The sequence below is a fragment of the Podarcis raffonei genome, chromosome 16 (assembly GCF_027172205.1).
Source record: "Podarcis raffonei isolate rPodRaf1 chromosome 16, rPodRaf1.pri, whole genome shotgun sequence".
NCBI classification, from domain to species: domain Eukaryota; kingdom Metazoa; phylum Chordata; class Lepidosauria; order Squamata; family Lacertidae; genus Podarcis; species Podarcis raffonei.
The window spans coordinates 3,515,877-3,540,730 of record NC_070617.1 but is presented as its reverse complement, the minus strand read 5'-3'; the positions used below and the strand labels follow the sequence as shown (position 1 = coordinate 3,540,730).

The 24,854-nt window shown below is 50.1% G+C and overlaps 1 protein-coding gene across 3 annotated transcripts in view; it reads left to right on the top strand.

The window, feature by feature from the left end:
- The first annotated feature begins 3,014 nt into the window (after window positions 1-3,014).
- Window positions 3,015-24,854, top strand: part of ARNT (aryl hydrocarbon receptor nuclear translocator) — a 36,873-nt gene continuing 15,033 nt past the window's right edge. The window contains exons 1-8 of one of the 3 annotated variants that reach the window (XM_053368780.1): window positions 3,015-3,190; window positions 8,225-8,330; window positions 10,017-10,061; window positions 11,901-11,945; window positions 17,380-17,424; window positions 21,249-21,462; window positions 22,826-23,039; window positions 24,074-24,173. In XM_053368780.1, coding sequence (XP_053224755.1) covers window positions 3,166-3,190; window positions 8,225-8,330; window positions 10,017-10,061; window positions 11,901-11,945; window positions 17,380-17,424; window positions 21,249-21,462; window positions 22,826-23,039; window positions 24,074-24,173 — 794 coding nt within the window. In that variant the 5' untranslated portion in view covers window positions 3,015-3,165. The remainder of the gene's footprint in view (window positions 3,191-8,224; window positions 8,331-10,016; window positions 10,062-11,900; window positions 11,946-17,379; window positions 17,425-21,248; window positions 21,463-22,825; window positions 23,040-24,073; window positions 24,174-24,854) is intronic. The other 2 variants (XM_053368779.1, XM_053368782.1) reach the window with 2 other exon arrangements.

Genomic DNA, 24,854 nt, shown 5'->3' with positions numbered 1-24,854 from the left:
TCCATAAAAGGAAAGCAATAAACAATGTACTGCCAATCAGTCAATCAGTCAATCAATCAATCAGTAGCTGAACTGGGTTCCACACAGTCACAAAAACAAAACAAAAAAAGCCGCAAAAACAGAAACACAAAATAAATAGCAAAAACAGACAGACCTCAGCGTAACATTCAAAACGGAAGCGTGGCACTCAAAACGGAGCATGTTCGGCTTCCCAAAAAAGTTTGCAAACCAGAACGCTTACTTCCAGGTTTGCAGTGTTTGGGTTCGAAGTTGTTTGAGTAGCAAGGCGTTTGAGAACCAAGGTACCACTGTATGGGCGGAGCGGACAGCTGAGGAACAGGCCAGGTTCCGGCCCCACCACCCTGCTCGAGGGTCCTGCATCGCGGGGGGTTGGGCTAGATGACCCTTGGGGTCCCATTGAAATAAAAAACTAAGGTTTTATATATATAATAAATGTTCGTGGATTTCCCAGGCAAACACGTACATAAATGTATGGGCCACATGTCTGAGGCAGCACAGGAGGGCGGTCCTGGAGCCATTTTGGCTTCCAAACTAACCAAATGTTTTCTCTGCAAGGTCGAAGGAAAAGGGAAAAGCCTCCCCACTGTCTTTTCATTCACAAAACCTGTCTTAAGGGTATGTCTGTATGAATAGGGTGAGCCTGTGACCTGGCTCAGGAACTAAGTATTTGTCACTACAAAAGACTGGCCAGGCTCCCCAGGGTATCCAGTCAAGTAAGCATTAAGAGGTAACCTGCCAGACAGGAGATAAACAACGCACTCAGATTTCTGCTGTAGACCGCCCTTTCTGTGATGTATGTATGATGTTTCTGGGGGTGGCCTTGGACTCTAGGGCGGGCAATTTAAAATGTCTATATAAGGGCAGGCACACCTGGGTTCTGGATCCTCCTCCTCTCCTGCGTGTGGGGGGAGCACCCTGTTGCAACAGTTCAATAAAGATCAGGCTTACTAGCTGGTTTGCTTCTCAATATTCTCTGGTTGGCCTCTGTTCTTTTCTCCGACTGATGGAGAACCTGCAAAGGACTCTATAAGGGCTCTTGCGTTCCCCATAAGGGAATAAGGGCAGATTTTCATTTATTACAGAGTCCAACTCTACAGTTCTGTGCTTCTGTCAGTATCATGAGGAGCCAGGCACAGCCTTGGAAGGTGAAGGTGTCATTAAGATCAAGGGTGGGGAATCTTTTTTTGCCACACTTCCAAGGACACATTCTGGACAGGCCAAAAGTGCTCTAGGAGGGTGCAAAGCCAAAAATGGGTTTGGCCTGGAAAGAGTCTCAGAGCAGAGAAAGCCCAGCCTTGAAGTTCCAGTTCCCTGATTCAAATGACATAGCCTCTAAACATGTGCAGAGTGCATTCGCAGCAGGACTGAGGACTTGCTGATGCAACCAAGACTCAGAGGGTTGCTATTCTAAGCGTCCTGCCTTGAGATAGCCACTCCTTTGAGGTTGGCTCAGGTGTCATGCTTGTTCCTGTGTACCAGAACTCGCTGCAGTGAAAAGGACTGGCAGCAGGAGCAGGACAGATCAGAATGGAACCTCTGTGTGATTTCACCTACATTTCATCCAAGCTAGTGCCTACAGGTTAGGGACGTGGGTGGCGCTTTGGGTTAAACCACAGAGCCTAGGGCCTGCCAACCTAGCAGTTCGAAAGCACGTCAAAGTGCAAGTAGATAAACAGGTACAGCTCTGACGGAAAGGTAAACGGCGTTTCTGTGTGCTGCTCTGGGTCGCCAGAAGAGGCTTAGTCCTGCTGGCCACATGACCCGGAAGCTGTACGCCGGCGCTCCCTCGGCCAATAAAGCGAGATGAGCGCCGCAACCCCAGAGTCAGTCACGACTGGACCTAATGGTCAGGGGTCCCTTTACCTTTATGTTTATGTTCCTGATGGGATGCAGGTGGCACTGTGATCTAAACCACAGCTCCTAGGGCTTGCCGACCGGAAAGTCAGAGGTTCGAATCCCCGCGACGGGGTGAGCTCCCATTGCTCAGTCCCTGCTCCTGCCAACCTAGCAGTTCGAAAGCACGTCAAAGTGCAAGTAGATAAATAGGTACCGCTCCGGCGGGAAGGTAAACGGCGTTTCCGTGCGCTGCTCTGGTTCGCCAGAAGCGGCTTAGTCATGCTGGCCACATGACCCGGAAGCTGTATGCCGGCTCCCTCGGCCAATAAAGCGAGATGAGCGCCGCAACCCCAGAGTCGGCCACGACTGGACCTCATGGTCACCTTTTACAATGGTACCTCGGGTTAAGTACTTAATTCGTTCTGGAGGTCCGTTCTTAACCTGAAGCACCACTTTAGCTAATGGGGCCTCCTGCTGCTGCCGCGCCGCCGGAGCCCGATTTCTGTTCTCATCCTGAAGCAAAATTCTTAACCTGAAGCACTATTTCTGGGTTAGCGGAGTCTGTAACCTGAAGCGTCTGTAACCTGAGGTACCACTGTACTAAGATTGCAAGTCTCCTGGAAGAGCCCCCCCCCAATATGTACAGTAGTTACAGAGAAAAATAAGCAACTTTCTCTGTGTTAAATACTACTATTTAATAGTAACAACTTTGGAATAATACTTATCACGTATTGGAATGAATGAAACACACCCATGACGTCACACCCGGAACCCCCGTCCTTTTTACAAAATTATATTAAAAGCCAAGCTGACGGCATCGTCCCAGCCCTCCTTTTAATTTCTAAATTAAAACCAGCCCTGCCGATGGTGTCCCACCAAAAAAAAGCCCTTTCCCGCTGAAGCTACGTCACTCTGTGAGGTCACCCGAGATTCCTTCCCCCGCCCTGCCCCTTTAAACTACGTCACTTTGACGTCACCGCATTCCCCTTCCCGACAACGCGCCGCGCGGGGAGCCCCTCCAAACCAGCCTTTCATTTACCCCAAGCCCCGCCCCATCTATAAGCCCCGCCCTTCTCCGGCCCCGCCCCGTCAGCTGCTTTCGCGGGAGGCGAGGCCACGCCCCCAAGGGAGGCCGCGCGCCAATGGGAGAGCCCCTCTCCCCGCCTCCTCGACCACGCCCCCTCGCGGGGCTCGCCCGGAGCTGGAGCGGCCGCCATCTTGGAATTGACGCTTGGCGAGAGGGGAGAACTGAGGCAGGGCCGGAGGGGCGGGGGGGGGGGAGAGCGGCCTCCCTCTCCTCCTGTCGCCATGGCAACAGCCGCTGCTAACCAGGGTGAGTTGGGTGGGGAGGCAGAGGCCTGGGCGTCGGGCAGGTGGGGGGAGAGCGGGAGGGGGCTCACGGTTAGAGGTTGGGGGGCTGGAGTGACTTTGGGGGGAGGGGATGAGCTGCGGGGAGGGGGCAGCATGAGGTAGGTGGGGGGAGGGCTTGGAGTGGCAGGAAGGGAGGGGGCAGAGGGATGGAAGGGGTTAATGAGGGAAGAGGGGGGAGAGGGGTTTGGGGGGGTCTCTTCTTTTGGGGAGGAGGGAGTTATGAGTTGGGGGTCTTAGTGGGAGAGGGTTTGAGGGGGATTTGGGGGAGGGGAGGGGAGACTGGGGGTGGAAAGGGGAAGTAAAATTAATAATAATAATTTATTATTTATACCCCGCCCACCTGGCTGGGTTTCCCCAGCCCCTCTGGGCGGCTTCCAGCAAAACACTAAAATACAGTAACCTATGAAACATTAAAAGGTTCCCTAAACAGGGCTGCCTTCAGTTCAGGGTAAGGAGAACCTGTGGGGCTCAGAGATACAGATTTGGGGGTTTTCCTTGCAGTTTGGGATAATGGGGAGTTATAGGATGTGGATATCTGTGAGCAGCTGGGGGTTATAGATTAAGGACGTCTGTAGGGGAATTGTGGGGAGTGGGCGGCTACATGGAATCATGAGATATGGGGTGGGAGGCTCAGACTTAGAGGTTTGGGGGAGCCTGGGGGAGAATAGGGTTAGAAGTGGGGCAGGGGCTTGGCGTGATGGGAAAAGTACAGGTAAGAGTGACTTGAGGATCCTGTGGCAGTTGTGGGGTGAAAGGAGAATGGGATGGCTCAGGGCTTGGAGTGACCTAAATGAGTTGGATAATAGGGTTCCCCTGAAATAACACATTTATCGTGAAATCAGCTTTTGGGGATGACAACCCTTTTTTTGCTGCTTTAGACTTTACCTGGATACCCCTTCGGAAAAAGTTTAGTTGGAGTTAGGATATGGGGGGGAGTCTTGGCTTGGGGAGGGAGCACTGCCAATGGAAACGACCCTTTTCTTTATTAAAGAATTACGGTAGTATCTGGCCTTTCTCTAAAAATGAAAAGAAAAATATTGACTGATTAAATACACAACATAAGCAAATGTGATGAAATTTAAGATTACATCAGGATCAAACGAATAGAAAAACACACCGTTGGCTGCATGATTTGGGGATGTGGGTGGATGACAAGGGTGACTGGGCCGCAGTGCGATTTCTGGAATGCAAGAGCGGGAACATTTAGGGAGACACAGGAAGGCGACCTATAGATTCATGCACAGTCTGGGTGGGGGGAGCTCTGCAAGCCAATAAATGGCTTGGTTTAACCATTAATGATGGTGCGTTTTCTCCTGTTAGGGGTGCAAAGTGGAGTAGGGCAAGTAGAAGTGAGGGGAGGAAATTGGGATTAATTGGCACAAAATCTCAATGTAGTGCATATAAAACTACAGGTGGATTTTCCTTGAGTGTCTCTACTATATATTTCATCGACTCTGATATATTTAAATGCATGGGACATAAGCAGGGGGAGGCATGAATTGTGAGGTGCAGAGAAAATTGTCAATGGCTACTAGCCATGATTCCTGCCAACCTAGCAATTCGAAAGCACATCAAAAAAAAAGTGCAAGTAGATAAATAGGTACCGCTCTGGCGGGAAGGTAAACGGTGTTTCCGTGCGCTGCTCTGGTTTGCCAGAAGCGGCTTAGTCATGCTGGCCACATGACCCGGAAGCTGTACGCCGGCTCCCTCGGCCAATAAAGCGAGATGAGTACCGCAACCCCAGAGTCGGTCACGACTGGACCTAATGGTCAGGGGTCTCTTTACCTTTACTAGCCATGATGGCTTGCCATGCTGAGCCTCTGATTTTGAAAACCGATTTCGGAAAGCGGGTTTCCCAAAAGAGGCAACTGGGTGGCTGCAATGAGAACAGGATGCTGGCCTCGATGGGCCATTGGCAAGATCCAGCAAGCTCTTCTTGAGCTCATTGGGTGACCTGCCAGCCTGACCTACCTCACAGGGTTGTTGTGAGGAGAACCCGTTTGGCCACGCCTTTGGTTCAGCGTTGGATTTTTGCAGCAGCAACTTTGAAGGGGATGTCTGCAGGAACTGGTTTCAGACCCAGAGAGCTGCTTGTTTGCCACTTGCCCTGGTTGCCTGCTAACCTTTTGTTGAACCAAAGAAAGGAAATATTTCCGTAAGGGCATCTGCATAAAGTTCATCAGGCAGTTTATATTACTCTAGGCAGTTTCATTTCAGCTGGCAGGTAGTGCTTGAAGGCAGGGACTGCCTCTGGTGTTGCCTGTTGAAATTGGTAGGACGTAAGGCAGGGTGGCGCTGTGGTCTAAACCACTGAGCCTAGGGCTTGCTGATTGGAAGGTCAGAGGTTCGATTCCCCATGTTGCTCGGTCCCAGCTCCTGCCAACTAGCAGTTCAAAAGCACACCAGTGCAAGTAGATAAATAGGTACCTCTCTGGCGGGAAGGTGAATGGTGTTTCCATGCGCTGCTCTGGTTTCGCCAGAAGCGGCTTAGTCGTGCTGGCCACATGACCTGGAAAAACTATCTGTGGACAAACGCCGGCTCCCTCGGCCGGTAAAGCGAGATGAGCGCCGTAATCCCAAAGTCGTTCGCGACTGGACTTAACTGTCGGGGGTCCTTTACCTTTAAGGCAGGGAGACCAGCAGTAGGTGGTGCTAGAGCAAATTCTAGTTTTGTCTCCTCCCTGTTGAGTTCTGTCTATAAGGGGCAACTCAGACCAAGGAGGAAGCTGATGAGACAGTGGACTGGCAGCAACCAAGAAGGCAGGCTGCTGGCAGAAGTTGGTGAGGCCCTGCCCCGTGGGCCTAGATGGACCAGCTGCCTCCTCAAGAGCTGGAGACGGTGGTCTCCCTGTCTCTATGGCATGTCTTCTCTGAGAATAGACGTGTAGGATGAAAGACATAGGCCTGCTGGAGAATGGTGGTCCTCCCGCCGTTATGGAGGATGGAAGATGGGGAGTCACCAGGGCAGAAATGAAAGGAGAGGACATCGCCTTTCAGATATTTTGGACTCTTAACTCCAATTCCCAGAGTGGTTTAGCACTCAGTCCCGCATCACAGGGAGCTCTGTGAGAGGAATGGTGGGGAGGGATATCGCCTTTAAGAGTTCCCCTCCTTGAGCGGGCTTTTGGTTTTCTGCTTTTTCCCCTTCCCCTGCCAGGAAACTTTCATTTTCAGCAGACTCCTTCTCCACTGTCAGCTGCAGGCAGAAAATTGATTTTATTTTATTTTTTCAATTCGTAAAAGGGTTGTAAGGAGCGGAACTTAGACTGGTGTTGCGTCATTGCTGCTCTTTTCCTGACTGCCTTTCTGTTCTGGACAGTCTCTAAAGGCTTTGTACATGAATATGATCTTATTAACTCTTCGCTAAAACAACACCCAGAGAAGCAAGGCAGGGAGATTGAAGCCCCTAAGAGCACTTCAGATGGTTTATGGCTTGTTCTCTGAGTTTTACAGCCTTGTGGTATTAATTAGATCGGGCCTGCCTCAGAGGGAACGGAGTCCTGAGAGAAGCCTGCAGCAGAATTTTAAATTATCTTTCTGGGTATTGTTTCGTTCTTTTCCGTGAGTGCCGCGGCATAAAACATGCCATGCCCGCGATGCGCTTTTATTGCTCCAAGAGTTCTTCCATCTGTGGCAGCCCAGTTGAGTCAACGGTTTGTTATTTGAGGGGCAAATAAGAATATGAGAAGAGCCTGCTGGATCAGGCCAGTGGCCCATCTAGTCCTGGGTCCTGTTCTCACAGTGGCCAAATGCCCCAAAGAAATTAGGAATGGAGGTAGACTGCCTCTGGACATGGAGGTTCCATAGGAACATCAGAAGAGGCCAACCAGATGCCCCGGTGGGAAGCTCAAAGGCAGGACCTGAGCACAAGAACTACTCTCTCCTGCCTGCGGTTTCTAGCAACTGGATTTCAGTAGCGTTGCTGCCTCTAACTGTGGAGACAGAGCCTAGCCTTCTCCTTAATGAATTTGTCTCATTCCTCTTTTAAAACCAAGTTGGTGATCACCACTGTCTCCAGTGGGAGAGAATTCCATAGTTTAATGTGGCACTGCATTAAAAAGTACTTGCTTTTCTGTTTCCCTTTTCCCTCTGTTGGGCATTTGGGGCCAGGAGACTTTGGGGGCTTCCAGATGGGTGTTTCTTATGGGACGAGTGCTCACCATTCATTCAAACTGGAGTTGTTTTGTTGTTTTGCAGGGTCCACACGGTGTCATAAAACCTTCCCCTAGATAAATAAAGTCCCGTTGTTGTCTTTTTGTGGGAGCAAAATCCACAATTTGGCGCTGTGCGAAGAAGTCCTTCCTTCTGTCTGTCCCAGATCTTTCAGTATTCGCACAACCCCAGATTGTGACTAAGTGGGAATGATGAGCGACTTTGATCCTGACACCGCCTTCTTAAAAGCCAGACACATTTCCCCTTCAAGTTGTGCATGTTTTCTCTCTGGCGTCCAGCGTGCTTTCTTCAGAGGGATGTGCCAGAAAGTCTGGGGCTTCCATCCTGCTGTGTGTGTATGTAGAAGCCTCAGCTCTGGCTATGCGGTGTTTGCCTGGCAAGCCAGCCAGTCAGCGGAGCAATGCCCTCTCGGGATGATGATGATGATAATAATTTATTATTTGTACCCCACCCATCTGGTTGGGTTTCCCCAGCCACTTTGGGCGGCTTCCAACAAAATATTAAAATACCCTAATACATCAAACATTAAAAGCTTCCCTAAACAGGGCTGCCTTCAGATGTCTTCTAAAAGTCTGGTAGTTGTTGCTCTCTTTGACATCTGCTGGGAGGGCGTTCCATAGGGAGGGCGCCACCACCGAGAAGGCCCTCTGCCTGGTTCCCTGTAGCTTGGCTTCTCGCAGGGAGGGAACCACTAGAAGGCCCTCGGAGCTGGACCTCAGTGTCCAGGCTGAACGATGGGGTGAAGATGCTCCTTCAGGTCTACTTAGGGCTTTAAAGGGATGATGACTCACTTCCCCTCTCGTCTTTCCCCCTCTCCTTCCAGAAATGGCATCGGATGTCCCCTTGCTGGGCTCTGCTTCAGGGACGCCTGGATCCGACGCGTGTTCTGGAGGGAGCATCGTCCAGAGAGCAAACAAGCGCAGGACGGGGTAAGGGTGGCTCCGGTGGTCACTTGGAATGAGGCTCCCCCCTTCCAACCCAAGGGCCGCATGTAACCTTCTGGGGGCCACGAACCCGTGTTGGGCAGGGCCAGAGGCCAAAGCAAGTGGCGTCATGGATACAACTCTCCCTTTCATCTTTCGGATTCATCCCTGCAGCCAGAAGTTTTTCTTTTTAAGAAAGCTGATTCTTAAATAGCAATTTAACAAAGAAGAAAGAGAAAAAAATGAAGAGGAGCTTTAAAATAGCAAAAACAATCCATCAGCTTACATTAAGAATGCAATAAACATCAGTACATCCATCTTAAATAGAAATATTGCTCCAAGCCAGCCAAAATAAGCATACCCACGAGACTGATGCGTTTGTAGGAAGGGTGTTCACATGTAGCCAGGGCTGGTGGGATTCTCAAGGCCATTTTGTGATAGACGGTGGATGTTCAGCCTTCCAAATTCGAAGTTTTAAGTTTCTTGGCTACCACAAAGGCTCACAAATTCCACTTTTGCTGTCCTGCCCTTTAATTTCCCTGCTACAGGAATGTAATTCAGAAGTACATTAGCATCTGCAAATATGTTCGCTTGTACAGCAAGCCCACAACCTACACACATTTAACTTGTGCGCATTCAGTTTTATACACTTGGTCAAAATAAAAATAAAAAAGTGGACGGGCATCTGAGAAAAAAGACTTGGGCAATCCCACCCACTGTTGAACCCAGTGTGCTTTGACTTTAAGTAATTTTTGGCTTCAGGCGCAATCTCTGGAATGTAACCCCTGCACAAGTTGCGGGCTTACTGTACAAAAATACGGGCAGCAACTTCAGACATTTCTCCTACGTGCACACACGCCTCCCTCCTTCCATGCAAACAGAAGATGACATCACAGTTCAGCAGACACATCCCGGCCAGGAAGAAACAGTTGAAGGCACGAAGCAGGACTATGAGGGGTGTGGCCTATTGGGAGAGGGCGTGGCCTGCAGGGGGGTCTCGGAATCCAGATAGTGAGGGCGGGAGGGCTGCATTTAGGCTTCCTGCCTGTTTTTAGAATTTATTGTTATTTATTGGGAGCATTTGTACCTTGCTCTTCAGCCGAAAAGGTTCTCAGAGTGGCTTACATACTATCTGTTAAAACAAGGCGGTCTCTGCCTGCTGCCTTACAAAAAGCATGACACACAAGGGAAAAGGGACGGGGAGGGAAAAGGGAAAAAATCAAACTCAGGCACCAATTCTTAAATATCTGCTCTTATAATGACCAAGTGCTGGCACAATTCAGGGGTAGGAGCAGGCGTCTGATGGAGCTGGGGTATTGGCAAAGCTGTTGGGACGAGCCTCTTCCCATCTCCTGCTGAGGCAAAACCAGCTTGGTGCCTGCCCCCCCGATGTTGTTGGACTACAACTCCCATCATCCTTTATTGTTGATCTTGCTGGCGTTGGGGCTGATGGGAGCTGGAGTCCAAGAACAGGTACAGGGCCCCTCTTTTGCTGCCTCTGGGAAGAGTTTTGAGATGAGCTGAGACCAGGCCAGGTGGGAGGAGGTGCAGTAAACCCTACACCTAAATTTCAACATCCTTGGAGCCCTCTTGAGTTTCAAGACTCTACTTGGCTTTCATTTTCTTCACCTGCTGGGAGTCCCAGGGGGAGGTTTGTTGCAGCTAACAGTCGTTCTTGCTCTTGTTCTCCAGGCTCGATTTTGATGACGACGGAGAAGGGAACAGCAAATTTCTCAGGTGAGATTGACTTCCAGTGGCAAGGGACTTGGGGACTTGTGCTGAGCCAAAGCGAGAGAGGGATCCGTCTTGTGAAAAGGCTCATCAGAAAATAGAAGGGAATGGGACTCGGCTGTGCAAGAGCTGAGGTCAAATTCTCTTCTCTCTGGTATCCCTGATTGGTTGGGATGACTCATGGGTCCAGTGCAGGAAGGATCTCCTTCATTTACAGAAAGCTTCGTTTTGCCCTTAGTGATGCCAGTGCATAGCCAAGCTTGATAGGCTACGTAGTGCAGCAATATTGTCGTGTCTAGCAGAAGTTCCCTGATGAGCATGGCTACGTAGAGCTGCAACGTAATAATATCTTAAGAATGATATGTTTAGACTGGAATGTGTGTGGAGTCTGGCGACCGAGATAATCAAGGGTCTGGAAACCAAGCCTTAGGACGGACAGTTGAGGGAGTTGGGTATGTTTAGCCTGCAGAAGAGAAAACTGATGGGTGATAAGATAGCCGTCTTCACATATCTGGAGGTCTGTCAAATGTAAGATGGAGTAAACTTATTTGCCACTTCTCCAGAGGGTGGGACCTGAAGCTGTGGGTTCAAGTTACAAGAAAGGAGATTCCAGCAAAACATCTGGAAGAACTTTCTGAGGGTAAGAGCTATCTGACAGTAGAACAGACTCCTTCAGAAGGTGTTGGGCTATCATCCATTGCAGGTTTTTAAACAAGTTGGATAGCTTCCTTTAGCTATGATTCCTGCAGTGCAGGTGTTTGAACTAGACAACCCTTGGGGTTCTTTCCAACCCCACACTTCTATGATTCCATGATCTAGCCTGGGATCCCTGATGAACTAGGCTTCATAGTCCTGCAACACCATCTCGTCCCATATGGGATTCCTGATGAGCTACGGCTCTGAAACAGTCATTGTCCAAAAGCTTAATCTCGTCAAGCCACAGTGTCATTGTCTGTAGGCGATCCAGGCTGGCAGGTCTTCTGAGCATGTATTTCTTAGCCAGTTAGTTGGTTTCATAAAATTTATATACCGCTGGGCTGTAAAAACCTCAAAGCAGTTTATCAAGCAGGTGAATCAAGAAAAATTCACCACCATACTTTCTGTTTCAAAAGAAGGCGACTAAAATAAAAGGATTGTACAAAGCGCCCACATAGACCTGAGCTGCTGTATTTGGAGATAAAATATTTGCATATACAGTGGTACCTCGAGAACTTAATTCGTTCCGGAGGTCCGTTCTTAACCTGAAACTGTTCTTAACCTGAGGTACCACTTTAGCTAATGGGGCCTGCTGCGCCGCTGCCGCACGATTTCTGTTCTCATCCTGAAGCAAAGTTCTTAACCCGAGGTGCTATTTCTGCGTTAGTGGAGTCTGTAACCTGAAGCGCCTGTAACCCGAGGTACCACTGTACATTCATACCTCATGTTACGGTTGCTTCAGGTTATGCGTTTTCAACAGCGACCCGGAAGTAAAGGAATGGGTTACTTCTGGGTTTTGCTGCTCGCGCATGCGCAGACGCGCAAAATGACAACATGCGCAGCGCAGAAGCGGCTAATCGCAACATGCAGACGTGGGTTGCGTTCTTTTCAGGTTGTGAACGGGACTCCGGAACGGATCCCATTCGCAACCAGAGGTACCACTGTATAACATTTATAATGAAAATAAAGAATAATATTCTTCCAAGAACGGTGACTTGCCAAGACTTGGAATTCTAATGATCGGGATGAAACAGTCTCCCAAGTCTCAGCAGTTGTGGCCCAGGCCGTTGTCCAAAGAGGCACAGGCCGTTCCGTGCTGTTCGAAGCTGCCCGTTTCTCATGTCTTCCTTCTCCCGATTCTTCTCCTAGGTGCGATGATGACCAGCTCCCGAACGACAAGGAGCGGTTTGCTAGGTAAGGCTTCCTCCAGCGCCTCTGCCCTGCAGGAGCCATTGAGGCCCAGGCGCTGTACCATTGGCATGTGCCACTCACCTGAGCTCCAGGTGGCCTTTCATCCATCTCTGCCCCAACTCAAAGCATCCCATGTGATCCAGCCCTCCCTCCCTCCCTCCCTCTGCGCCTTCTCCCGCCTCTCAATCCCTCTGAAAACTCTGCCTTTGAAACATCAAAGCAAATAGCCTCTTTCTCAAAATTTGGCGTGCGGGGAGTGGTGGCTGGAGTAATTTTCAGTTGGTTTGTAAGCACGGCTAATTAGAAGAATGCAGCTGCTCTTTCGTGGGGGCAGCAGACTGCAAAGCCAGGGTTTTAAAAATTATTATTACTTGTTGCTTTTTAAATGGCAAAGCTCTCAGAGCAACTTGCTTCTGGGGGCAAAGAGACAGAAGGCAGGCACTGGGTGGGGAAACGGAGGCAGGAATATGGAGCTGAGGAGAAAGAGAAGGCAAGCACCAGGTGGTAAACTGAGGCAGGGGTGGGATCGGAAGCTGGCGGAAGCTGGGCGTAAATAACAGAGGGAGGGAGGCGCCTGATGGGAAAGTGAGGCATAAATTTTAAATCCTGTGGTTTGTTTGGACCTGCCACACTGTCTCAACAGGCAGGTCAAGGAGTTTGCTCATATCCGGTTGCCTGAGGTCAGGCTATTCTTTCCATTGAGTTGCCTCATACCCGCAGCCATCCAGCGACTTCTTTTTAATCCCTAGGCTGCTTCGGAACGGATTGCGCAAACGTCTTAAATTGGAGGGGGGGGGTTCTTCCTGTTCCTCTTCTTCCTCTTCAAAGATAGGCATCTCTGCCTCGCTGGCGAGAGAAACTGTTGCCCACAATGACTTTTAACACTCGCCTGCCTTGCGCAACCCTGGTTCGAAGTGAGGCCATTTTGCTGTTTAAAGGTCAAAAGCCGATCTTCTTTTTTCTTCCTTTTTTTTAAATCTGGGGAGCTGACCCCACCATCTGCCTGCCGTTATCTTTGGTGCCTGTCAGATGCAGGAAATCTCTCTTAAGGGGCTGAGCTCTGTGAGTCACCAGGAGGAGCCAGTCAGCCTGGGCTCTTTGCCCAGATCCGAACCAAGCCTCAAAACGCTTTCACTGATGATTCTGGCTTGTTTTGCCAGTTTTCAGCATGGCAAAGAAGTCCTTTGTGGTTTGCCCAGTAACACCAGGGCATAACCTCCACCTCCTGCATCTGGCCTGGTCCAGGAAGGATGAAAACGGAAGTACAGAACGGTGACAACTTGCACACATTAAACCTGTGCGGTTTCAACCTTGTGTTGTTGAAGGCCGGCCGGGTGAAATCACGCAAATTGAAAGCGCGCAAGGTTCTTCCTGCATGAAAAGAGCTTTTAAGCTCCCTGACTTGCTTTCTTTGCAAGGTCCTCTCGGTGTGCCAGCTGCAGAAGCGCGAGATTTCATGAAAACTCAAGATAGGCCCACAAGATTTCGCAAGAGCAACCCAGAGCTGGTGTTCAAAGCAGGCCTTGCCTGGTAAGCAAGGCGAGAGACCGCAAAAGCTCTTTTTGCGCCAGGTTTTCCTGGTGTGGAAAGAGCGTATAAACGCTCTGCCTTGCTTGGCGGGCCAGCCCCTCTCAAAAGGCCGGGGTGCTGGCGCAGGGATGGCTCCAAGGTTTTGAGTATACATGTTACCATGTACGCACGGAGCACTTGGAACCGAATCCCCACGTAAGATGCCATTGTACCATATCATCCTTGTTACTTATGAAGGTGTATCTTCCACCCTACGAGTTAGGCCCGTCCCCCAGTTGCACCATCCATCATGTTGGGATCACTCGGAGGGTTATTTACTCCTGTCTTCAAAACGGGTGCCCTCGTGCAAGGTTGCAATTCATGGGGGATTTCAATGCCCGTGGTAACAAGGACTTAGCTCAGGGGTCAGCAAACTTTTTCAGCAGGGGGCCGGTCCACTGTCCCTCAGACCTTGTGTGGGGCCGGACTATATTTTGAAAACATATATATGAATGAATTCCTATGCGCCACAAATAACCCAGAGATGCATTTTATATAAAAGCACACATTCTGCTCATGTAAAAACACCAGGCAGGCCCCACAAGTAACCCAGAGATGCATTTTAAATAAAAGGACACATTCTACTCATGTAAAAACACGCTGATTCCTGGACCGTCTGCGGGCAGGATTGAGAAGGCGACTGGGTCGGATCCGGCCCCCGGTCCTTAGTTTGCCTATCCATGACTTAGCTACCTTACTTAGTACGGAGACGGTCTTTTCCGATGGGGAGGAGGATCGGGTGCATGAGCTGAAAGGACTGTAAAAGAAAACTTTTGCTTTTGAAGTGCTTCTTCACACGGCTCAGCTATGCACTCGCTCCCACAGTTCAGGGCCGCCAGTTTGGATGCCTTCAAAAGAGGATTAGACAAATTCAAGGAGGAGGAGAGTGCTATCGATGGCTCCTAGCCACAATGGCTATTCTCTGCCTCCACACTGGGAGCCAGCCATGCGTCTGGATAACAGTTGCAGGAAACCGTGGAGGCCGGTGGGGAGCTGCTCTGGCACCCAAGTCCTGCTGGCAGCCTTCCCACTTGGGCATCTGGTTGGCCAGGATGCTCGACCAAATGGATCACTGGGCTTGATCCAGCAGCCAGGCTCTTCTGATCTCCCTATGTTCTTCTTCTTATTCATTTCGGTATTTATTTTTATCCTGCTCCCAGAGTGGCTTACACATCGCTTTTTAACACCTCTTCATTTTCATCTCTCTTTATCGTTTCTGTTATATATTTTTGATATTGTAATTTAAAAAGTGTAACTTTTTTAAAAAAGATTTAACAATCCTTTTTTTAAAAAGACACAAAAGGAAAAACTGAGTGGGAGGGAGGAGGAAAAATACAGGCTTGGGTTCAGGTTCTTCGTTGCAAGTTGATTACCAGCTGAGATGCAGTGGGAACCAAAAGAAGTTACTGGCACCCAATGCAATATCCCTGCCTCCCTTTGTAGCTGTTTGCCTGCTGGGGAAGGCTGCTCACAAGACTTCTGCTTCTCAGTTCTGAAGGATTGCTTAGATTTTGAGAAGGGGTGGAGATTTCTCTGTTTCCTCCTCCTTCTGCCTTGCAAAAACCACTCTGCTGGATTTGCATCAGTCGTTGGGGGTGGCGGTGGAGGGGCGTTTCTTTTAAAGCTGCAACCCAGGTTTCCTCCCCCCGCCAAATCTGGCTTCAAACCCAGTTTTTTTAAGATTTGAAAGTGGGAAGTGGCAGGGCTTAAAAGGCAGCCTGGATGCTACCACTGCTGTTTTAATTGGATAATTATTTGGGGAAGGTCTGCAGCTTCAGTGGCAGAACACCTGCTTTGCCTGCAGAAGGCCCCAGCATCTCCCAAGGTAGGGAGAGGGAAATATCCTGGTCTGAGACCTGGAGAGTCAGGGTGGACAGTGCTGAGTTAAGTGACCTGACCCGGTATAAGGCAGCTTCCTATGTTCCTATTTTTAACTGGTCCTTCCTTCAGAACCCTGTGGACTAGAATCTTAGCTTATGCATATGGAAGTAGTAGAGCACCTGCTTTGCATTCAGGTCCCAGGTTCAGTCCCCACTGGGGTCATCTTGGAAAGATTTGCTGCCTAAAACCCTGGAAAGCCACTGCCAGTCAGTGTGAACAGTACTGAACTAGACAGACCGGTATGAGGAACATTTCTGGCCTTTTCTGTGGTTTGCTTTCCAATATTTCCCCAGACGATTTGGACAGCGCTGAAGGGTCTGGCATTCCTTTGGCAGCGTGGATATTTCGTGTGGCTCAGTAACCTTTCTTGGATGAACACTTTTAGGCTACTTGTTTTTAACATGTCCTTTATTGTCTGACTATATTTTGTATTTTGTGACATTCACAAGTTGCTTCAGGACTCCTTTGGAAAGCGACAGTCATTATTTTAAAACTAACAGGAGGCAGCGGTTGAACCAGTTCCACCATAGGTTAAGAATTAAAAGCCTCAGGATTTCCCCCCCTTTTTAAGTCTTCACACAGTGCTGCAAAACCGTAACTAATAGCCAATCTGTTTCCCCACTGAGAACTTCCCATTCCGTAATATTATTCATCATATAAGTATCTCACCTTTCCTTTTTGGGATTTGCGAATGGCGTTCATGAAAGCTTGCCTTTGCGCTTCTCAACCCACATGGCTGTGTCTTGGTCACCAGCAAGGCGCTCTGCACGCTCTCAGAGGCCCTCTGCCTCTCATGCCTTTGCATGTTGCAAGGGACTTACAGCTCCCCTAGTATTGGAACCAGGTCCTGGGGCTTACATTCTAGTGAGCTGCTCCAGCCTGTGGAACTGGCACTATTCCAGGTGCCACGTAAATATTTGCTCCACTCTTTTGGTATGGCAGCCCCCACACTTTGGAACTCCCTGCCTATTGACGCATCAGGCCTTTACTGTTCTTGATGCCTGGTAGAAACATTTTTGTTTAGGCAAAGCCTCTCCAAGTACATAGACTTCTGTGTGTTTTACTCCGGGTTTTAGTTTAGCGCTACACACACACACACACATATATATATATATGTTCAAATATATAAAAGGATGTCACATAGAGGAGGGAGAAAGGTTGTTTTCTGCTGCTCCAGAGAAGCGGACACGGAGCAATGGATCCAAACTACAAGAAAGAAGATTCCACCTAAACATTAGGAAGAACTTCCTGACAGTAAGAGCTGTTTGACAGTGGAATTTGCTGCCAAGGAGTGTGGTGGAGTCTCCTTCTTTGGAGGTCTTTAAGCAGAGGCTTGACAACCATATGTCAGGAGTGCTCTGAAGGTGTTTCCTGCTTGGCAGGGGGTTGGACTCGATGGCCCTTGTGGTCTCTTCCAACTCTATGATTCTATGATTCTATTCTACACACACACACACACACACACACACACACACACACAGGTTTTTCCCCCCTGATGCTTTCATTGTTTTATTCTTTTTGTAACATGCTTTGAGGCTGAGGTTTAGTATTGTTTGTTTTACAATAATGCTCTCTGTATATATATAGTGAAATAAAAATAAATAAATATATACCTACATAGTGTCCTTTGTGGGGTCCTGCTACGCCACCTGACTCGTCCTTCACTTGCTCCACACTATACTCTGGCCAGACTTTCTCCTCTTCCCTCACCTCGTTTTTTCTCTCTCCACCCTCATCTGTTTCTCTAACACGGTTTGGAAACCCCTCTGGGCGGAGACTCAGGGCATACAGCACCCAGCCTGCAGCTGGTTCCAGAATGCCAGCAAAGTCATGACACCCCCCACCCACCTTCCGCGTCTTATTGCAGATAAATTGGGTCTCCTGTTACATTCCCTCCCCACCACCCTCCTTTCTTTTATTCCCTGTTACTTTAAAATAATTTTTTTTCCTCCCCAGTTTTAGCTTCGCTCACCCCTTTTATTTCCAGGTCTGATGATGAGCAGAGCTCAGCGGATAAGGAAAGACTGGCCAGGTAGGAGAATGGAGATTTGGTTGTGTGTGTTTTTTATTTAAGCATGGCAAAGCAGAGCTCCTTCTCCTCCTCCTCCTCTTTTCCTCCTCTGTGACACCCCTCCCCGTCCGCCTCCTCTTAATAGTCTCCCTGCCCTCACCCGCTTCCTTCCTTAAATCAAGGTCTTGAACCCAAACACGAGACTTACCTGAAAAATCAGCACCTTTCCCGGTTTGGTTTGATGAACGGCATGTTTGGCTCTCTTTCAGAAGCAGGGTGGGTTGCAAAATAAGGGCAAGGGGCTCAGCAGCGGCATTCAAATGAACCCGGGTTCATTTCCCAGTTCCAGGTGGAGCTGCGAATGTTTCATGCCTGAAACCCTGGAGAACTTCAGCAGGTCAGTGTAGACAAGGCAGAGCTGGGCGGAACAAGGGTCTGGCTTGGTAGAAACCCTTCGTTCAGCCATGAGGACTGGATTCTTACTTTATTTTAGGGTAAGGGCTATAGCTGAGTTTCAGATCACCTGCTTTGCATGCAGAAGGTCCCCGGTATCTCCAGGTAGACCAGGAATGCCCTCTTAAGTCTGAAATCTTGGAACGCTGCTGCCAGTCAGTGCTGACGATGCTGAGCTGGATGGACCAGTGGGCTGATTCTGTATAAGGCAGCTTTCTTTGTTCCTGCTCTACTGGCTTATGATGAAGCCGGCCTTTGTCAGGGGGTCGGCAGCTGCCATCGCTTATGCCTCATCTGGCTGCCCAATCAACAGGGGAACTTGATGGCAGGCTGGTTTTTTAATGGGGCGACCAAAAGGACCTTGGCTGCCACTCCTTAGCCGAGAATTGAGTTGGAAGGGACCCTGAGGGTCATCCAGTCCAACCCGCTGCAATGCAGGAATCACAGCTCAAGCATCCATGACAGATGGCCATCCAACTTCTGCTTAAACACCTCCAAGGAAGGAGTCCAAAAACTGCAAAGGGAGTCTGTTGCACTCTCAAACAGCTCTTACTGTCAGAAACTTCTTCCTAATGTTTAGTCGGAATTTCCTTTCTTGTAACTTGAAGCTATTGCCCTCCAGAGCAGGAGAAAACAAGCTTGTTCCCTCTTCCATGTGACAGCCCTTGAGATATTTGAAGATGCCTAGCATATCTCCTCAGGCTCCTCTTATCGCCAGTCCAAAGCCACCGGCCCCTTGATTGCGATGCTTCGGGTGGGTGGGTGAGAGAGACGTTTAACCTACATTAACAACAGTCCCACAGGTAGCAGCGGCAAGCACTTTTAGAATCCTTTTTATTTTTGCAGCTTAATCTTGACTTCGGTGCTTGAGATGGCACTTGAGCCTGCTGAGCATGTTGAGACTCTCTCCCTGCACCTACCTGGAAACCTTGAAACTTATTTATTGGTATCGCGCCCTTTCAGTAGAACTTGGGGGGTTTCTGTTGGTGCATCTCTGGTTGGCCGCTGTGAGAATCAGACTCTGGACTAGGTGGGACCCCCTTGGTCTGATCCAGCAGCCAGGCTTTTCTGGAACCTCCAGGTCCAGAGGCAGTCTATCTCGCTTCCTAGGAGCATTTGGCAGCTGTGCAGATAGGACGCTGGACAAGACAGGCCCCCACTTTGGCGTGAATCTACAGCTGGACTCTTTTTTTCTTTTACTTCCAAACCGCCCGCAACCCAGAAGAGCAAAGTCCCACCCGATGGATTGTGTTGAAGTCTTTGTTTAGCAGTGGGGCAAAGGCTTTCAGATGGCATGCAGTCTGCGTGGGGTTTTCCTGTGGGGTAGAGTCATAGGGATGGAGCTGGCAAGGTGAAATTTCCCTCTGGGCTGGTTCAGAGGGAAAGGCCACAATCCACAATAGATCCAGCAGATAGCAAGCACAGAGACTTGGTCCAAGTAGGATGATAATCCTGAACATAACCGAGAGCTAAAGATTTGTCATGTCCAAACTGTAGTGGAAAGCGAGTTCGAATATTGGGAGTATAGACCCCAAGGCAGGTAGAGAGAGAACGGCAACAGTTTCTGCAAGGTTGTTTTTCTGTAGCATGTGTGTGTGTTACAGCATTTCAGGACATTAAAGGTCTAGAGAAAAGCATCTCTTTCCTCCATGTGTTCTTGAACCACCAACGCGCATCAGCCCCTGCCAGGCTGGCCCAGCGGTCAGCGTTGATGATGACATTGCTGGGAGTTGTAGTTCAACAGTTACGTTGGAGAGCCACCCCATTCCCTGGGCCGAAGAAGCCTCCTGGGGCTGCAGCCGTCTCCCTCCCCCTTACGTCAGGTGTGGGGGAATCTCTGGCCCTCTGGATGATGCTGGACTACAACTCCCATCATCATCACCATCATGCCTGGCCATTGGCCGTGCTTGCTGATGGGAGCTGTAGTTCAGCAACAGACTGGGAGCCATTGCAGTGCAGTGGTCCGTGTTGGACCTTGTAGAGACCAGGGTTTGAATCCCCACTTAGCCACGAAGTAACCGTAGGCCAATCGCTGCCTCTCTCAGCCTCGCCTACCTCGCAGGGTTGTTGTGAGGATAAAGTGGGGAGGGAGGAGAGCCATGTACTGTGAGCTCCTTGGGGGAAAGGAGGTGGGATCTAAGTGCAATCAATCAGCAATAAATAAACAGCTGGAGGACCAAAGGTTTCGCCACACCTGGTTTGGGGGGGAGGAGAAGGCTCTTGAGGATCTGAAGGATTTCTTGTCAGGTGTCAAGATTCTCAGCTTTTTGTGGGCGTCCAATTCAGCCTAAGCCAAGATCTCCCATGGTTACTCTGCGAGTCGCACTAGTGCCAGGCCCCCCAACTTCTTGTGCAGAGAAGGGATGTAGGGGGGAGCACTGGCGAGGAGTTCTGCAGAGAAGCCCATAAGTCCTCTCTGTGGAAAAGTTGGTCCCTTTTTTTGCTTCACTTGGTAGCTTTGTGTGTTTGTCCTGGGAAGCACGAGATCCCAGCCAAAGGTGCCCAAAAATTAGTTGTCAAGATGGACAATTCCAAGTCTACTTTTTTTTCATTAAAGGAAAAAAAAATACTTGTTCCGTCTTCACTCCACCATCCATCCAGTTCCATCTCCCATTCCATGCTTGCCACACATCGAACTCATTCCGTTGCCTCTAACCTGGTTTCTTTTTTCCTTGTAGGAAGCCCAGCATAATCTCTTTTTTTGGAGGGGAGGAGTGTTGGAAGGGAGGGTCCTGGCTTTCACAGACCAACCTGTGAATGTTTCCTTTAAAGTGGCCTGTTACGTCATTACCACGCCTGAGGGCCTGTTCGCACGTAACTGTGGTTTGCTTAATCACAGATTGACTAAGCAAACTGTGGTTTGCTTAATCAGAGGTTGACTATGTGTTGCCCCACGGATGATCCAACAAACCGTGGTTTGCTTCTCCAAAGCTCAGCTTGTTTCTCAGCTACTGAGATCCAGAGGCAGCCTGTCTCAATGCCTTTGGCCACCGTGAGAACAGGGTGCCAGACCACATGGGCCCCCAGTGGCCTGATCTGGCTACAGGGCTCTTCTCATGCTCTCAACCGCTGTGCGCTGTGAGCATCCCAAAGGCACCTAACTGGCTGCCCATTGCCAGAAGCAGAACCCTGCGCCCAATGGTCCTTTTGGCTCCAAGTGCAGTCGAGCTGCTTCTATGGTGGTTCCTGTTTTGAAGCGGCCAGAAGTTTCTCTTGCACCTTTCCCTCCCCTGTTGCATGTCCAGCATGAGAGTTTTGCAGCCTCTAACCACGATTCCTGGCCCCGCATCCATTCCTTTCCTCCTCCTCTCGTGCGACCGTGCGCAGGGTTGGGCGCTGGAGCCTTGTGAACTAACCGGCCTGCCTCCTTTCGCCCTCCCGCCAACCTGCAGGGAGAACCACAGCGAGATCGAGCGCCGCCGGAGGAACAAGATGACGGCCTACATCACAGAGCTGTCGGACATGGTGCCCACCTGCAGCGCCCTGGCCCGCAAGCCGGACAAGCTCACCATCCTGCGCATGGCCGTCTCGCACATGAAGTCCCTGCGGGGCACCGGGAACACCTCCACTGACGGCACCTACAAGCCCTCCTTCCTCACTGACCAGGTACAGGCTGTTAGATTTCTGTGCAGTTTTTGGAGTCACAAGACTCTGTTTACATTCCAGACTATTGGAAGTCAGATGGGAGACAGATGTTGTTGTTACTGGTTTCCTGTTTCTTTGTCTCAGTTGGTTCACTGTCTCTCACAGAGAGAGGATGTATATTCTTTTCTGTCTGCGTAGTTAGAAATAAAACCTAGCAATGTAGCTTATATTTCTTGTCCTTCTGCTGCTTGGATGGATGAGGGAACGTGCCTGAAGCCTCATCAAAGGCTTAGGTCGTTAATCACCGTTGGAGGAACGTCCGAGGAGGAGTAGGTCGGCCATACGGAATTCCGACACAGGCGTTCCGTTCCCCCACTTAACGCGGGGGTTATGTACAAGGCCTCCATGTGTGTAAGTAGGGAGCACCCTTTAAACGCCCTCCGTGCTGTGCCTTCTCCAACCCAGAGCAAAAATACTGGATCCAAAAATATCCATAACTAGAATTGAAGTTCTGGGGCCTCCAGGAGGCTGGAGGACGTGTAAATAAAAGTGGCAGCAGCTGTTAGGTGGAGAGGCTGAGCAGCCTAAACAAATCGCTGCTGTGTCTCTGGTACTTTCGGGGCTTCCTCTGCCCTCCCTGACGTCCTCTTCGGGCTCTCCTTGTGTGCCACAAGGAATTTCCAGCTCTCTCCCACTATTTCCGGGTCTGAAGTGAATTGGATTTCCCCCCAGTGTATATTTGGCCACATGAGACTTGATCATCCCGGACTGTTGGTCCTGCTACCTAGGGATGATGGGAGCTGTAATCCAACAATGGCTGGGGACCCAAGTTTGAGAAACGCCAGTGAGAGTGTCGGACCAGGACCTGGGAGAGCAGGGTTCGAATCCCCAGTCAGCCAGGAAGCTCACTGTGGGGGGCCTTGGTTGGGCCAGTCACTGCCTCTCTCAGCCTCACCTCCCTCACAGGGTTGTTGCGATGATGAAGTGGAGGAAGAGGGAAACTGTGTTCGCCACCTTGAGGTCCTTGGAAGAAAGGTGGAATACAAATGTAATAAATGATTTTCCACATAAGGCTGGAAGTCGCTCTCTCAATCCCCAGAGACCCCTCTGGCTGTCAGTGTAGACAGTGCTGGTCTAAGTGGGGCAATCATGGGTTTGGCTTGGGGCAAAGTAGCTCCCAATGTTCCTATTCAGAGTCATGAGGACTAGAATCTTGAGTTTATTTTTCGGGAGCCATTCCTCAGGGGTAGAGCACAGACTTTGCATGCAAAAGGTCCCAGATCCAATTGCTGGCATCTCCAGGTCGGGATGGGAATGCCTGCTGCCAGTCAGTGTGGACACTACTGAGCTTAATGCTCTGCCATCTCTCTATCTCTCTCTGCAGGAGCTCAAACACTTGATTCTGGAGGCGGCCGACGGGTTCCTCTTCATCGTGTCCTGCGAGACGGGCCGGGTGGTGTACGTCTCCGACTCCGTGACGCCCGTCCTGAACCAGCCCCAGTCCCAGTGGTTCGGCAGCACCCTCTACGACCAGGTGCACCCCGACGACGTGGACAAGCTGCGGGAACAGCTCTCCACGTCGGAGAACGCCCTCACGGGTGAGCTCGGCCGTCCTGCCACCACCATCCCAGTCCTGTAACTTCCTGCTGAAATCCTGTTAACATTTCATAACCGTGGATGTCCCGGGATTTATGCTTCGCCCTGCTTTTTAGCACAGGAGTGCCTCCCATTCCACTCAGAATGGCAACAATGCAGTCACCTCGGGGAAGCAGAACCCAATGCCACTTGCTGGAAACCACAAGAGGGCAGAGTTGCTCTTGAACTCAAATCCTGCTTGCAAGTTTCTCACAGGCACCTGGTTGGCCACTGTGAGAACAGGATGCTGGACTGGACGGGCCGTTGGCCTGATCCAGCTCTTCAGATGTTCCCATTGAACCTCCAGGTCCCAAGGCAATCTGTCTAGATTCCTGGGTGGTTTGGGTCATTTGACTGTTGTGAGAACAGGATGTTGGTCCTGATGGTCCTTTGGTCCTGATCCAGCAGGGCTCTTCTGAGGTTTTTGCATCGCAGAATACACCTGCTGTTGGGGGTGGGCAGCGTGCTGGTAAGGGTGCATTGCGGAGGGGAGAGGGCTGGAGTCTGATTTGGGAGAGTTGGTCAATGATCTGTGGGGGCCTGTGTTAGCCAGGAGGCAAGAGAATCTTCAGAGCTGGAGGGTGGAGCACAGAATGGGTCGGAAGAAGAGGAGGAAGAGGCAGGTCAGGCAAGTGAAGAACCACTGTCTTCCAGAACCAGGAGGGAATTGAAAAGGGAGGAGCAGGGGAAGTTTCCATGCAGGCATAATCTCCAGCTGTGTGTGCGCAGCCCATTGGGAGCAGGTACATAAACTGGAGATTCCCTGTTGCTGCAATTGCTCCATAGAGCGCAACCCAGAGAATTCTAGTGCATGGTTATTGGGAGCCATAAAAGCTACTGTAAGTGTCCACATTTGAGTCAATTCTTAACTGCCATGTGCATTCCTTTTGCTGGGGAGTGCATAACACCCCAACAACAACCTTGAAAGGTAGGTTTCTCCTGAGCAGAACTGCCCTCACATTTTTGACTCTGACAATGACGATTTCCTGTTTCCCAGGTCGCATCCTGGACCTGAAGACGGGGACCGTCAAGAAGGAAGGGCAGCAATCCATGCGGATGTGCATGGGATCCCGGCGGTCTTTCATTTGTCGGATGAGGTAGGATGGGGCTCCTCGGTTCGCGGTACAAAACCCACATGTCGTTTCTGCGTGAGCTGGGCGTAAATAAGGACTGCAAACAAGGGAGAATTGTAACGGCCTGCTTGGGATGCAGTGCCAGAGCGTGATTTGGCAAAACATGAGCCCAGGATCACTGGAAGCTGTCTTATACTGTCAGACCCTTGGTCCATCTAGACCAGTGCTGTATACACTGACGGGCAGAGGCTCTCCAGGGTTTCAGGAAGGGGACATTCCTTTCCCTATGTAGAGGATTGAAGCTGGCACGGAGTATGGTACTGGTTGTCTGACCATATTAATGGATATTATAGACCTGGGGAAAGGGTTAGGTAAAGGTAAAGGGACCCCTGACCGTTAGGTCCCGTTTTGGACGACTCTGGGGTTGCGGCGCTCATCTCGCTTTACTGGCCAAGGGAGCTGGCGTACAGCTTCCGGGTCATATGGCCAGCATGACTAAGCCACTTCTGGAGAACCAGAGCAGCGCACGGAAACGCTGTTTACCTTTCCGCCGGAGCAGTACCTATTTATCTACTTGCACTTTGACTTGCTTTGAAACTGCTAGGTTGGCAGGAGCAGGGACTGAGCAACGGGAGCTCACCCCGTCATGGGGATTCGAACCGCCTCCCTTCTGATCGGCAAGTCCTAGGCTCTGTGGTTTAACCC